This window comes from Oncorhynchus mykiss, unplaced genomic scaffold (assembly GCF_013265735.2).
Source record: "Oncorhynchus mykiss isolate Arlee unplaced genomic scaffold, USDA_OmykA_1.1 un_scaffold_225, whole genome shotgun sequence".
Lineage (NCBI taxonomy): Eukaryota > Metazoa > Chordata > Actinopteri > Salmoniformes > Salmonidae > Oncorhynchus > Oncorhynchus mykiss.
In genome coordinates this window covers 363,024-379,931 of record NW_023493693.1, presented here as the reverse complement: position 1 = coordinate 379,931, position 16,908 = coordinate 363,024, and the positions used below count along the sequence as shown (strand labels likewise).

At 42.5% G+C, this 16,908-nt stretch overlaps 1 protein-coding gene across 4 annotated transcripts in view; it reads right to left on the bottom strand.

Moving 5' to 3' along the window:
- LOC110511139 (condensin complex subunit 3-like) overlaps positions 1–16,908 on the bottom strand; it is a 150,161-nt gene that overhangs the window by 79,525 nt on the left and 53,728 nt on the right. For all 4 annotated transcript variants that reach the window (XM_036973203.1, XM_036973202.1, XM_036973204.1 and 1 more), the window contains exon 14: positions 922–1,041. In XM_036973203.1, coding sequence (XP_036829098.1) covers positions 922–1,041 — 120 coding nt within the window. The remainder of the gene's footprint in view (positions 1–921; positions 1,042–16,908) is intronic.

The following is a 16,908-nucleotide window of genomic DNA, read 5'->3' as shown; positions in this document are numbered from 1 at the left end:
GGCGATACTGACCTCATCTAGCTGGGCTATCTACAGAGACAGATACTGACCTCATCTAGCTGGGCTATCTACAGAGACAGAACGTGATACTGACCTCATCTAGCTGGGCTATCTACAGACACCGATGCTGACCTCATCTAGCTGGGCTATCTACAGACACCGATACTGACCTCATCTAGCTGGGCTATCTACAGAGACAGAACGTGATACTGACCTCACCTAGCTGGGCTATCTACAGAGACAGAGGGTGACCTCATCTAGCTGGGCTATCTACAGAGACAGAGGGTGACCTCATCTAGCTGGGCTATCTACAGAGACAGAGGGTGTCCTCATCTAGCTGGGCTATCTACAGACACCGATGCTGACCTCATCTAGCTGGGCTATCTACAGACACCGATACTGACCTCATCTAGCTGGGCTATCTACAGAGACAGAACGTGATACTGACCTCACCTAGCTGGGCTATCTACAGAGACAGAGGGTGACCTCATCTAGCTGGGCTATCTACAGAGACAGAGGGTGTCCTCATCTAGCTGGGCTATCTACAGACACCGATGCTGACCTCATCTAGCTGGGCTATCTACAGACACCGATGCTGACCTCATCTAGCTGGGCTATCTACAGAGACAGAGGGTGACCTCATCTAGTTGGGCTATCTACAGAGACAGAGGGTGACCTCATCTAGCTGGACTATCTACAGACACCGATACTGACCTCATCTAGCTGGGCTATCTACAGAGACAGAACGTGATACTGACCTCACCTAGCTGGGCTATCTACAGAGACAGAGGGTGACCTCATCTAGCTGGGCTATCTACAGAGACAGAGGGTGACCTCATCTAGCTGGGCTATCTACAGAGACAGAGGGTGACCTCATCTAGCTGGGCTATCTACAGAGACAGAGGGTGATTATTGTGGTACCTGCAGCAGCAGCACCAGATGTGTGTTGACCAGGTCTTTGCTGTGCAGAGCACACGTCCCCAAACACACGACTGCCATGTTCCTCACCGCTGGCTGGGCGTTGGATATACTGGGCAGGATCTGACAGGAGGGAGGGGAGAGGGAGTAGGGAGGGGGGAGGGGAGGAGGGAGGGGGAGTAGGGATGAGAGGGAGGGAGAGGGCGGGGAGGAAGGGAGGGAGTGGGGGAGGAGGGAGGGAGAGAGAGAGGGAGGGGAGAGGGAGGGAGAGAGGGAGGGAGAGAGGGAGGGAGGGAGAGAGGGAGGGGAGAGTGAGGGAGAGAGGGAGGGAGAGAGGGAGGGAGGGAGGGAGGGGGGAGGGAGGGAGAGAGGGGGGGGAGGGAGGGGGGAGAGAGGGGGGAGAGAGGGGGGAGGAAGGGAGGGAGGGGGGAGAGAAGGGGGAGGAAGGGAGGGAGGGGGGAGGAAGGGGGAGGGAGGGGGGAGGAAGGGGGAGGGAGGGGGGAGGAAGGGGGAGGGAGGGGGGAGGAAGGGGGAGGGAGGGGGGAGAGAGGGGGGAGGAAGGGAGGGAGGGGGGAGGAAGGGGGGGAGAGGGAAGGAGGGGGGAAAGGGGGGAAGGAGGGAGTAGGGAGGGATGAGAAGAGGGAGGGGGGGAGAGGGAGGAAGGGAGGAGAGGGAAGGAGGGAGGGAGGGAGTGAGGGGGAAGGGGGATGAGAGGGGGGAGAGGGAGTAGAGGGAGGGAGGGGTGGAGGGAGGGAGGGGTGGAGGGAGGGAGGGGTGGAGGGAGGGAGGGGTGGAGGGAGGGAGGGAGGGAGGGGTGGAGGGAGGGAGGGAGGGAGGGAGGGAGGGAGGGAGGGAGGGAGGGAGGGAGGGAGGGAGGGATACGTTAGATTAGACAGTATAGTACCAGAGAGGATAGCTGACATGGTGGATCCTATATGTTAGATTAGACAGTATAGTACCAGAGAGGATAGCTGACATGGTGGATCCTATATGTTAGATTAGACAGTATAGTACCAGAGAGGAGAGGATAGCTGACATGGTGGATCCTATATGTTAGATTAGACAGTATAGTACCAGAGAGGAGAGGATAGCTGACATGATGGATCCTATATGTTAGATTAGACAGTATAGTACCAGAGAGGAGAGGATAGCTGACATGGTGGATCCTATACGTTAGATTAGACAGTATAGTACCAGAGAGGAGAGGATAGCTGACATGATGGATCCTATATGTTAGATTAGACAGTATAGTACCAGAGAGGATAGCTGACATGGTGGATCCTATATGTTAGATTAGACAGTATAGTACCAGAGAGGAGAGGATAGCTGACATGGTGGATCGTATATGTTAGATTAGACAGTATAGTACCAGAGAGGAGAGGATAGCTGACATGATGGATCCTATATGTTAGATTAGACAGTATAGTACCAGAGAGGAGAGGATAGCTGACATGGTGGATCCTATATGTTAGATTAGACAGTATAGTACCAGAGAGGAGAGGATAGCTGACATGATGGATCCTATATGTTAGATTAGACAGTATAGTACCAGAGAGGATAGCTGACATGATGGATCCTATATGTTAGATTAGACAGTATAGTACCAGAGAGGAGAGGATAGCTGACATGGTGGATCCTATATGTTAGATTAGACAGTATAGTACCAGAGAGGATAGCTGACATGATGGATCCTATATGTTAGATTAGACAGTATAGTACCAGAGAGGAGAGGATAGCTGACATGGTGGATCCTATATGTTAGATTAGACAGTATAGTACCAGAGAGGAGAGGATAGCTGACATGGTGGATCCTATATGTTAGATTAGACAGTATAGTACCAGAGAGGATAGCTGACATGATGGATCCTATATGTTAGATTAGACAGTATAGTACCAGAGAGGATAGCTGACATGGTGGATCCTATATGTTAGATTAGACAGTATAGTACCAGAGAGGAGAGGATAGCTGACATGATGGATCCTATATGTTAGATTAGACAGTATAGTACCAGAGAGGATAGCTGACATGATGGATCCTATATGTTAGATTAGACAGTATAGTACCAGAGAGGATAGCTGACATGATGGATCCTATACGTTAGATTAGACAGTATAGTACCAGAGAGGAGAGGATAGCTGACATGATGGATCCTATATGTTAGATTAGACAGTATAGTACCAGAGAGGAGAGGATAGCTGACATGATGGATCCTATATGTTAGATTAGACAGTATAGTACCAGAGAGGAGAGGATAGCTGACATGGTGGATCCTATACGTTAGATTAGACAGTATAGTACCAGAGAGGAGAGGATAGCTGACATGGTGGATCCTATATGTTAGATTAGACAGTATAGTACCAGAGAGGAGAGGATAGCTGACATGGTGGATCCTATATGTTAGATTAGACAGTATAGTACCAGAGAGGAGAGGATAGCTGACATGATGGATCCTATATGTTAGATTAGACAGTATAGTACCAGAGAGGATAGCTGACATGGTGGATCCTATATGTTAGATTAGACAGTATAGTACCAGAGAGGATAGCTGACATGGTGGATCCTATATGTTAGATTAGACAGTATAGTACCAGAGAGGAGAGGATAGCTGACATGGTGGATCCTATATGTTAGATTAGACAGTATAGTACCAGAGAGGAGAGGATAGCTGACATGATGGATCCTATATGTTAGATTAGACAGTATAGTACCAGAGAGGAGAGGATAGCTGACATGGTGGATCCTATACGTTAGATTAGACAGTATAGTACCAGAGAGGAGAGGATAGCTGACATGATGGATCCTATATGTTAGATTAGACAGTATAGTACCAGAGAGGATAGCTGACATGGTGGATCCTATATGTTAGATTAGACAGTATAGTACCAGAGAGGAGAGGATAGCTGACATGGTGGATCGTATATGTTAGATTAGACAGTATAGTACCAGAGAGGAGAGGATAGCTGACATGATGGATCCTATATGTTAGATTAGACAGTATAGTACCAGAGAGGAGAGGATAGCTGACATGATGGATCCTATATGTTAGATTAGACAGTATAGTACCAGAGAGGAGAGGATAGCTGACATGATGGATCCTATATGTTAGATTAGACAGTATAGTACCAGAGAGGAGAGGATAGCTGACATGATGGATCCTATATGTTAGATTAGACAGTATAGTACCAGAGAGGAGAGGATAGCTGACATGGTGGATCCTATATGTTAGATTAGACAGTATAGTACCAGAGAGGAGAGGATAGCTGACATGATGGATCCTATATGTTAGATTAGACAGTATAGTACCAGAGAGGATAGCTGACATGATGGATCCTATATGTTAGATTAGACAGTATAGTACCAGAGAGGAGAGGATAGCTGACATGGTGGATCCTATATGTTAGATTAGACAGTATAGTACCAGAGAGGATAGCTGACATGATGGATCCTATATGTTAGATTAGACAGTATAGTACCAGAGAGGAGAGGATAGCTGACATGGTGGATCCTATATGTTAGATTAGACAGTATAGTACCAGAGAGGAGAGGATAGCTGACATGGTGGATCCTATATGTTAGATTAGACAGTATAGTACCAGAGAGGAGAGGATAGCTGACATGATGGATCCTATATGTTAGATTAGACAGTATAGTACCAGAGAGGAGAGGATAGCTGACATGATGGATCCTATATGTTAGATTAGACAGTATAGTACCAGAGAGGAGAGGATAGCTGACATGATGGATCCTATATGTTAGATTAGACAGTATAGTACCAGAGAGGATAGCTGACATGGTGGATCCTATATGTTAGATTAGACAGTATAGTACCAGAGAGGAGAGGATAGCTGACATGATGGATCCTATACGTTAGATTAGACAGTATAGTACCAGAGAGGAGAGGATAGCTGACATGATGGATCCTATATGTTAGATTAGACAGTATAGTACCAGAGAGGAGAGGATAGCTGACATGATGGATCCTATATGTTAGATTAGACAGTATAGTACCAGAGAGGATAGCTGACATGATGGATCCTATATGTTAGATTAGACAGTATAGTACCAGAGAGGATAGCTGACATGGTGGATCCTATATGTTAGATTAGACAGTATAGTACCAGAGAGGAGAGGATAGCTGACATGATGGATCCTATATGTTAGATTAGACAGTATAGTACCAGAGAGGATAGCTGACATGATGGATCCTATATGTTAGATTAGACAGTATAGTACCAGAGAGGAGAGGATAGCTGACATGGTGGATCCTATATGTTAGATTAGACAGTATAGTACCAGAGAGGAGAGGATAGCTGACATGATGGATCCTATATGTTAGATTAGACAGTATAGTACCAGAGAGGATAGCTGACATGATGGATCCTATATGTTAGATTAGACAGTATAGTACCAGAGAGGATAGCTGACATGATGGATCCTATATGTTAGATTAGACAGTATAGTACCAGAGAGGAGAGGATAGCTGACATGATGGATCCTATATGTTAGATTAGACAGTATAGTACCAGAGAGGATAGCTGACATGATGGATCCTATATGTTAGATTAGACAGTATAGTACCAGAGAGGATAGCTGACATGGTGGATCCTATATGTTAGATTAGACAGTATAGTACCAGAGAGGAGAGGATAGCTGACATGGTGGATCCTATATGTTAGATTAGACAGTATAGTACCAGAGAGGATAGCTGACATGGTGGATCCTATATGTTAGATTAGACAGTATAGTACCAGAGAGGAGAGGATAGCTGACATGGTGGATCCTATATGTTAGATTAGACAGTATAGTACCAGAGAGGAGAGGATAGCTGACATGGTGGATCCTATATGTTAGATTAGACAGTATAGTACCAGAGAGGAGAGGATAGCTGACATGATGGATCCTATACGTTAGATTAGACAGTATAGTACCAGAGAGGAGAGGATAGCTGACATGATGGATCCTATACGTTAGATTAGACAGTATAGTACCAGAGAGGATAGCTGACATGATGGATCCTATATGTTAGATTAGACAGTATAGTACCAGAGAGGATAGCTGACATGATGGATCCTATATGTTAGATTAGACAGTATAGTACCAGAGAGGAGAGGATAGCTGACATGGTGGATCCTATACGTTAGATTAGACAGTATAGTACCAGAGAGGAGAGGATAGCTGACATGGTGGATCCTATATGTTAGATTAGACAGTATAGTACCAGAGAGGAGAGGATAGCTGACATGATGGATCCTATATGTTAGATTAGACAGTATAGTACCAGAGAGGATAGCTGACATGATGGATCCTATATGTTAGATTAGACAGTATAGTACCAGAGAGGAGAGGATAGCTGACATGATGGATCCTATATGTTAGATTAGACAGTATAGTACCAGAGAGGAGAGGATAGCTGACATGATGGATCCTATATGTTAGATTAGACAGTATAGTACCAGAGAGGATAGCTGACATGGTGGATCCTATATGTTAGATTAGACAGTATAGTACCAGAGAGGAGAGGATAGCTGACATGATGGATCCTATACGTTAGATTAGACAGTATAGTACCAGAGAGGAGAGGATAGCTGACATGTTGGATCCTATATGTTAGATTAGACAGTATAGTACCAGAGAGGAGAGGATAGCTGACATGATGGATCCTATATGTTAGATTAGACAGTATAGTACCAGAGAGGATAGCTGACATGATGGATCCTATATGTTAGATTAGACAGTATAGTACCAGAGAGGATAGCTGACATGGTGGATCCTATATGTTAGATTAGACAGTATAATACCAGAGAGGAGAGGATAGCTGACATGATGGATCCTATATGTTAGATTAGACAGTATAGTACCAGAGAGGATAGCTGACATGATGGATCCTATATGTTAGATTAGACAGTATAGTACCAGAGAGGAGAGGATAGCTGACATGGTGGATCCTATATGTTAGATTAGACAGTATAGTACCAGAGAGGAGAGGATAGCTGACATGATGGATCCTATATGTTAGATTAGACAGTATAGTACCAGAGAGGATAGCTGACATGATGGATCCTATATGTTAGATTAGACAGTATAGTACCAGAGAGGATAGCTGACATGATGGATCCTATATGTTAGATTAGACAGTATAGTACCAGAGAGGAGAGGATAGCTGACATGATGGATCCTATATGTTAGATTAGACAGTATAGTACCAGAGAGGATAGCTGACATGATGGATCCTATATGTTAGATTAGACAGTATAGTACCAGAGAGGAGAGGATAGCTGACATGGTGGATCCTATATGTTAGATTAGACAGTATAGTACCAGAGAGGAGAGGATAGCTGACATGGTGGATCCTATATGTTAGATTAGACAGTATAGTACCAGAGAGGAGAGGATAGCTGACATGATGGATCCTATACGTTAGATTAGACAGTATAGTACCAGAGAGGAGAGGATAGCTGACATGATGGATCCTATACGTTAGATTAGACAGTATAGTACCAGAGAGGAGAGGATAGCTGACATGATGGATCCTATATGTTAGATTAGACAGTATAGTACCAGAGAGGAGAGGATAGCTGACATGATGGATCCTATATGTTAGATTAGACAGTATAGTACCAGAGAGGATAGCTGACATGGTGGATCCTATATGTTAGATTAGACAGTATAGTACCAGAGAGGAGAGGATAGCTGACATGATGGATCCTATACGTTAGATTAGACAGTATAGTACCAGAGAGGAGAGGATAGCTGACATGATGGATCCTATATGTTAGATTAGACAGTATAGTACCAGAGAGGAGAGGATAGCTGACATGATGGATCCTATATGTTAGATTAGACAGTATAGTACCAGAGAGGATAGCTGACATGATGGATCCTATATGTTAGATTAGACAGTATAGTACCAGAGAGGATAGCTGACATGGTGGATCCTATATGTTAGATTAGACAGTATAGTACCAGAGAGGAGAGGATAGCTGACATGATGGATCCTATATGTTAGATTAGACAGTATAGTACCAGAGAGGATAGCTGACATGATGGATCCTATATGTTAGATTAGACAGTATAGTACCAGAGAGGAGAGGATAGCTGACATGGTGGATCCTATATGTTAGATTAGACAGTATAGTACCAGAGAGGAGAGGATAGCTGACATGATGGATCCTATATGTTAGATTAGACAGTATAGTACCAGAGAGGATAGCTGACATGATGGATCCTATATGTTAGATTAGACAGTATAGTACCAGAGAGGATAGCTGACATGATGGATCCTATATGTTAGATTAGACAGTATAGTACCAGAGAGGAGAGGATAGCTGACATGATGGATCCTATATGTTAGATTAGACAGTATAGTACCAGAGAGGATAGCTGACATGATGGATCCTATATGTTAGATTAGACAGTATAGTACCAGAGAGGATAGCTGACATGGTGGATCCTATATGTTAGATTAGACAGTATAGTACCAGAGAGGAGAGGATAGCTGACATGGTGGATCCTATATGTTAGATTAGACAGTATAGTACCAGAGAGGATAGCTGACATGGTGGATCCTATATGTTAGATTAGACAGTATAGTACCAGAGAGGAGAGGATAGCTGACATGGTGGATCCTATATGTTAGATTAGACAGTATAGTACCAGAGAGGAGAGGATAGCTGACATGGTGGATCCTATATGTTAGATTAGACAGTATAGTACCAGAGAGGAGAGGATAGCTGACATGATGGATCCTATACGTTAGATTAGACAGTATAGTACCAGAGAGGAGAGGATAGCTGACATGATGGATCCTATACGTTAGATTAGACAGTATAGTACCAGAGAGGATAGCTGACATGATGGATCCTATATGTTAGATTAGACAGTATAGTACCAGAGAGGATAGCTGACATGATGGATCCTATATGTTAGATTAGACAGTATAGTACCAGAGAGGAGAGGATAGCTGACATGGTGGATCCTATACGTTAGATTAGACAGTATAGTACCAGAGAGGAGAGAATAGCTGACATGGTGGATCCTATATGTTAGATTAGACAGTATAGTACCAGAGAGGAGAGGATAGCTGACATGATGGATCCTATATGTTAGATTAGACAGTATAGTACCAGAGAGGATAGCTGACATGATGGATCCTATATGTTAGATTAGACAGTATAGTACCAGAGAGGAGAGGATAGCTGACATGATGGATCCTATATGTTAGATTAGACAGTATAGTACCAGAGAGGAGAGGATAGCTGACATGATGGATCCTATATGTTAGATTAGACAGTATAGTACCAGAGAGGATAGCTGACATGGTGGATCCTATATGTTAGATTAGACAGTATAGTACCAGAGAGGAGAGGATAGCTGACATGATGGATCCTATACGTTAGATTAGACAGTATAGTACCAGAGAGGAGAGGATAGCTGACATGATGGATCCTATATGTTAGATTAGACAGTATAGTACCAGAGAGGAGAGGATAGCTGACATGATGGATCCTATATGTTAGATTAGACAGTATAGTACCAGAGAGGATAGCTGACATGATGGATCCTATATGTTAGATTAGACAGTATAGTACCAGAGAGGATAGCTGACATGGTGGATCCTATATGTTAGATTAGACAGTATAGTACCAGAGAGGAGAGGATAGCTGACATGATGGATCCTATATGTTAGATTAGACAGTATAGTACCAGAGAGGATAGCTGACATGATGGATCCTATATGTTAGATTAGACAGTATAGTACCAGAGAGGAGAGGATAGCTGACATGGTGGATCCTATATGTTAGATTAGACAGTATAGTACCAGAGAGGAGAGGATAGCTGACATGATGGATCCTATATGTTAGATTAGACAGTATAGTACCAGAGAGGATAGCTGACATGATGGATCCTATATGTTAGATTAGACAGTATAGTACCAGAGAGGATAGCTGACATGATGGATCCTATATGTTAGATTAGACAGTATAGTACCAGAGAGGAGAGGATAGCTGACATGATGGATCCTATATGTTAGATTAGACAGTATAGTACCAGAGAGGATAGCTGACATGATGGATCCTATATGTTAGATTAGACAGTATAGTACCAGAGAGGAGAGGATAGCTGACATGGTGGATCCTATATGTTAGATTAGACAGTATAGTACCAGAGAGGAGAGGATAGCTGACATGGTGGATCCTATATGTTAGATTAGACAGTATAGTACCAGAGAGGAGAGGATAGCTGACATGATGGATCCTATACGTTAGATTAGACAGTATAGTACCAGAGAGGAGAGGATAGCTGACATGATGGATCCTATACGTTAGATTAGACAGTATAGTACCAGAGAGGATAGCTGACATGATGGATCCTATATGTTAGATTAGACAGTATAGTACCAGAGAGGATAGCTGACATGATGGATCCTATATGTTAGATTAGACAGTATAGTACCAGAGAGGAGAGGATAGCTGACATGGTGGATCCTATACGTTAGATTAGACAGTATAGTACCAGAGAGGAGAGGATAGCTGACATGATGGATCCTATATGTTAGATTAGACAGTATAGTACCAGAGAGGAGAGGATAGCTGACATGGTGGATCCTATATGTTAGATTAGACAGTATAGTACCAGAGAGGAGAGGATAGCTGACATGATGGATCCTATATGTTAGATTAGACAGTATAGTACCAGAGAGGATAGCTGACATGATGGATCCTATATGTTAGATTAGACAGTATAGTACCAGAGAGGAGAGGATAGCTGACATGGTGGATCCTATACGTTAGATTAGACAGTATAGTACCAGAGAGGAGAGGATAGCTGACATGGTGGATCCTATATGTTAGATTAGACAGTATAGTACCAGAGAGGAGAGGATAGCTGACATGATGGATCCTATATGTTAGATTAGACAGTATAGTACCAGAGAGGATAGCTGACATGATGGATCCTATATGTTAGATTAGACAGTATAGTACCAGAGAGGAGAGGATAGCTGACATGATGGATCCTATATGTTAGATTAGACAGTATAGTACCAGAGAGGAGAGGATAGCTGACATGGTGGATCCTATATGTTAGATTAGACAGTATAGTACCAGAGAGGAGAGGATAGCTGACATGATGGATCCTATATGTTAGATTAGACAGTATAGTACCAGAGAGGAGAGGATAGCTGACATGGTGGATCCTATATGTTAGATTAGACAGTATAGTACCAGAGAGGAGAGGATAGCTGACATGGTGGATCCTATATGTTAGATTAGACAGTATAGTACCAGAGAGGATAGCTGACATGATGGATCCTATATGTTAGATTAGACAGTATAGTACCAGAGAGGAGAGGATAGCTGACATGATGGATCCTATATGTTAGATTAGACAGTATAGTACCAGAGAGGATAGCTGACATGGTGGATCCTATATGTTAGATTAGACAGTATAGTACCAGAGAGGATAGCTGACATGATGGATCCTATATGTTAGATTAGACAGTATAGTACCAGAGAGGAGAGGATAGCTGACATGATGGATCCTATATGTTAGATTAGACAGTATAGTACCAGAGAGGAGAGGATAGCTGACATGATGGATCCTATATGTTAGATTAGACAGTATAGTACCAGAGAGGATAGCTGACATGGTGGATCCTATATGTTAGATTAGACAGTATAGTACCAGAGAGGAGAGGATAGCTGACATGATGGATCCTATACGTTAGATTAGACAGTATAGTACCAGAGAGGAGAGGATAGCTGACATGGTGGATCGTATATGTTAGATTAGACAGTATAGTACCAGAGAGGAGAGGATAGCTGACATGATGGATCCTATACGTTAGATTAGACAGTATAGTACCAGAGAGGATAGCTGACATGGTGGATCCTATATGTTAGATTAGACAGTATAGTACCAGAGAGGATAGCTGACATGATGGATCCTATACGTTAGATTAGACAGTATAGTACCAGAGAGGAGAGGATAGCTGACATGGTGGATCCTATATGTTAGATTAGACAGTATAGTACCAGAGAGGAGAGGATAGCTGACATGGTGGATCCTATATGTTAGATTAGACAGTATAGTACCAGAGAGGAGAGGATAGCTGACATGATGGATCCTATATGTTAGATTAGACAGTATAGTACCAGAGAGGATAGCTGACATGGTGGATCCTATATGTTAGATTAGACAGTATAGTACCAGAGAGGAGAGGATAGCTGACATGATGGATCCTATATGTTAGATTAGACAGTATAGTACCAGAGAGGAGAGCTGACATGGTGGATCCTATATGTTAGATTAGACAGTATAGTACCAGAGAGGATAGCTGACATGGTGGATCCTATATGTTAGATTAGACAGTATAGTACCAGAGAGGAGAGGATAGCTGACATGGTGGATCCTATATGTTAGATTAGACAGTATAGTACCAGAGAGGAGAGGATAGCTGACATGGTGGATCCTATATGTTAGATTAGACAGTATAGTACCAGAGAGGAGAGGATAGCTGACATGGTGGATCCTATATGTTAGATTAGACAGTATAGTACCAGAGAGGAGAGGATAGCTGACATGGTGGATCCTATATGTTAGATTAGACAGTATAGTACCAGAGAGGAGAGGATAGCTGACATGATGGATCCTATATGTTAGATTAGACAGTATAGTACCAGAGAGGAGAGGATAGCTGACATGATGGATCCTATACGTTAGATTAGACAGTATAGTACCAGAGAGGAGAGGATAGCTGACATGGTGGATCCTATATGTTAGATTAGACAGTATAGTACCAGAGAGGATAGCTGACATGGTGGATCCTATATGTTAGATTAGACAGTATAGTACCAGAGAGGAGAGGATAGCTGACATGGTGGATCCTATACGTTAGATTAGACAGTATAGTACCAGAGAGGATAGCTGACATGATGGATCCTATATGTTAGATTAGACAGTATAGTACCAGAGAGGAGAGGATAGCTGACATGATGGATCCTATACGTTAGATTAGACAGTATAGTACCAGAGAGGAGAGGATAGCTGACATGGTGGATCCTATATGTTAGATTAGACAGTATAGTACCAGAGAGGAGAGGATAGCTGACATGGTGGATCCTATACGTTAGATTAGACAGTATAGTACCAGAGAGGATAGCTGACATGATGGATCCTATATGTTAGATTAGACAGTATAGTACCAGAGAGGAGAGGATAGCTGACATGGTGGATCCTATATGTTAGATTAGACAGTATAGTACCAGAGAGGAGAGGATAGCTGACATGATGGATCCTATACGTTAGATTAGACAGTATAGTACCAGAGAGGAGAGGATAGCTGACATGATGGATCCTATATGTTAGATTAGACAGTATAGTACCAGAGTGGAGAGGATAGCTGACATGATGGATCCTATACGTTAGATTAGACAGTATAGTACCAGAGAGGAGAGGATAGCTGACATGATGGATCCTATACGTTAGATTAGACAGTATAGTACCAGAGTGGAGAGGATAGCTGACATGATGGATCCTATACGTTAGATTAGACAGTATAGTACCAGAGAGGAGAGGATAGCTGACATGATGGATCCTATATGTTAGATTAGACAGTATAGTACCAGAGAGGAGAGGATAGCTGACATGGTGGATCCTATATGTTAGATTAGACAGTATAGTACCAGAGAGGAGAGGATAGCTGACATGGTGGATCCTATATGTTAGATTAGACAGTATAGTACCAGAGAGGAGAGGATAGCTGACATGGTGGATCCTATACGTTAGATTAGACAGTATAGTACCAGAGAGGAGAGGATAGCTGACATGGTGGATCCTATACGTTAGATTAGACAGTATAGTACCAGAGAGGAGAGGATAGCTGACATGATGGATCCTATATGTTAGATTAGACAGTATAGTACCAGAGAGAGGATAGCTGACATGATGGATCCTATACGTTAGATTAGACAGTATAGTACCAGAGAGGAGAGGATAGCTGACATGGTGGATCCTATACGTTAGATTAGACAGTATAGTACCAGAGAGGAGAGGATAGCTGACATGGTGGATCCTATATGTTAGATTAGACAGTATAGTACCAGAGAGGAGAGGATAGCTGACATGATGGATCCTATATGTTAGATTAGACAGTATAGTACCAGAGAGGATAGCTGACATGATGGATCCTATATGTTAGATTAGACAGTATAGTACCAGAGAGGAGAGGATAGCTGACATGATGGATCCTATATGTTAGATTAGACAGTATAGTACCAGAGAGGATAGCTGACATGATGGATCCTATATGTTAGATTAGACAGTATAGTACCAGAGAGGAGAGGATAGCTGACATGGTGGATCCTATATGTTAGATTAGACAGTATAGTACCAGAGAGGAGAGGATAGCTGACATGGTGGATCCTATATGTTAGATTAGACAGTATAGTACCAGAGAGGAGAGGATAGCTGACATGGTGGATCCTATATGTTAGATTAGACAGTATAGTACCAGAGAGGAGAGGATAGCTGACATGGTGGATCCTATATGTTAGATTAGACAGTATAGTACCAGAGAGGAGAGGATAGCTGACATGATGGATCCTATATGTTAGATTAGACAGTATAGTACCAGAGAGGAGAGGATAGCTGACATGGTGGATCCTATATGTTAGATTAGACAGTATAGTACCAGAGAGGAGAGGATAGCTGACATGGTGGATCCTATATGTTAGATTAGACAGTATAGTACCAGAGAGGAGAGGATAGCTGACATGATGGATCCTATATGTTAGATTAGACAGTATAGTACCAGAGAGGATAGCTGACATGGTGGATCCTATATGTTAGATTAGACAGTATAGTACCAGAGAGGATAGCTGACATGATGGATCCTATATGTTAGATTAGACAGTATAGTACCAGAGAGGAGAGGATAGCTGACATGATGGATCCTATATGTTAGATTAGACAGTATAGTACCAGAGAGGAGAGGATAGCTGACATGATGGATCCTATACGTTAGATTAGACAGTATAGTACCAGAGAGGAGAGGATAGCTGACATGGTGGATCCTATATGTTAGATTAGACAGTATAGTACCAGAGAGGAGAGGATAGCTGACATGGTGGATCCTATATGTTAGATTAGACAGTATAGTACCAGAGAGGAGAGGATAGCTGACATGATGGATCCTATATGTTAGATTAGACAGTATAGTACCAGAGAGGATAGCTGACATGGTGGATCCTATATGTTAGATTAGACAGTATAGTACCAGAGAGGATAGCTGACATGATGGATCCTATATGTTAGATTAGACAGTATAGTACCAGAGAGGAGAGGATAGCTGACATGATGGATCCTATATGTTAGATTAGACAGTATAGTACCAGAGAGGAGAGGATAGCTGACATGATGGATCCTATACGTTAGATTAGACAGTATAGTACCAGAGAGGAGAGGATAGCTGACATGGTGGATCCTATATGTTAGATTAGACAGTATAGTACCAGAGAGGATAGCTGACATGATGGATCCTATATGTTAGATTAGACAGTATAGTACCAGAGAGGATAGCTGACATGGTGGATCGTATATGTTAGATTAGACAGTATAGTACCAGAGAGGAGAGGATAGCTGACATGATGGATCCTATACGTTAGATTAGACAGTATAGTACCAGAGAGGATAGCTGACATGGTGGATCCTATATGTTAGATTAGACAGTATAGTACCAGAGAGAGGATAGCTGACATGATGGATCCTATATGTTAGATTAGACAGTATAGTACCAGAGAGGAGAGGATAGCTGACATGGTGGATCCTATATGTTAGATTAGACAGTATAGTACCAGAGAGGAGAGGATAGCTGACATGGTGGATCCTATATGTTAGATTAGACAGTATAGTACCAGAGAGGAGAGGATAGCTGACATGGTGGATCCTATACGTTAGATTAGACAGTATAGTACCAGAGAGGAGAGGATAGCTGACATGGTGGATCCTATACGTTAGATTAGACAGTATAGTACCAGAGAGGAGAGGATAGCTGACATGATGGATCCTATATGTTAGATTAGACAGTATAGTACCAGAGAGAGGATAGCTGACATGATGGATCCTATACGTTAGATTAGACAGTATAGTACCAGAGAGGAGAGGATAGCTGACATGGTGGATCCTATATGTTAGATTAGACAGTATAGTACCAGAGAGGAGAGGATAGCTGACATGATGGATCCTATATGTTAGATTAGACAGTATAGTACCAGAGAGGAGAGGATAGCTGACATGATGGATCCTATACGTTAGATTAGACAGTATAGTACCAGAGAGGATAGCTGACATTATGGATCCTATATGTTAGATTAGACAGTATAGTACCAGAGTGGAGAGGATAGCTGACATGATGGATCCTATACGTTAGATTAGACAGTATAGTAACAGAGAGGATAGGATAGCTGACATGATGGATCCTATACGTTAGATTGGACAGTATAGTACCAGAGAGGAGAGCTGACATGATGGATCCTATATGTTAGATTAGACAGTATAGTACCAGAGGATAGCTGACATGATGGATCCTATACGTTAGATTAGACAGTATAGTACCAGAGAGGAGAGGATAGCTGACATGATGGATCCTATATGTTAGATTAGACAGTATAGTACCGGAGAGGATAGCTGACATGGTGGATCCTATATGTTAGATTAGACAGTATAGTACCAGAGAGGAGAGGATAGCTGACATGATGGATCCTATATGTTAGATTAGACAGTATAGTACCAGAGAGGAGAGGATAGCTGACATGATGGATCCTATATGTTAGATTAGACAGTATAGTACCAGAGAGGAGAGGATAGCTGACATGATGGATCCTATACGTTAGATTAGACAGTATAGTACCAGAGAGGAGAGGATAGCTGACATGATGGATCCTATATGTTAGATTAGACAGTATAGTACCAGAGAGGAGAGGATAGCTGAC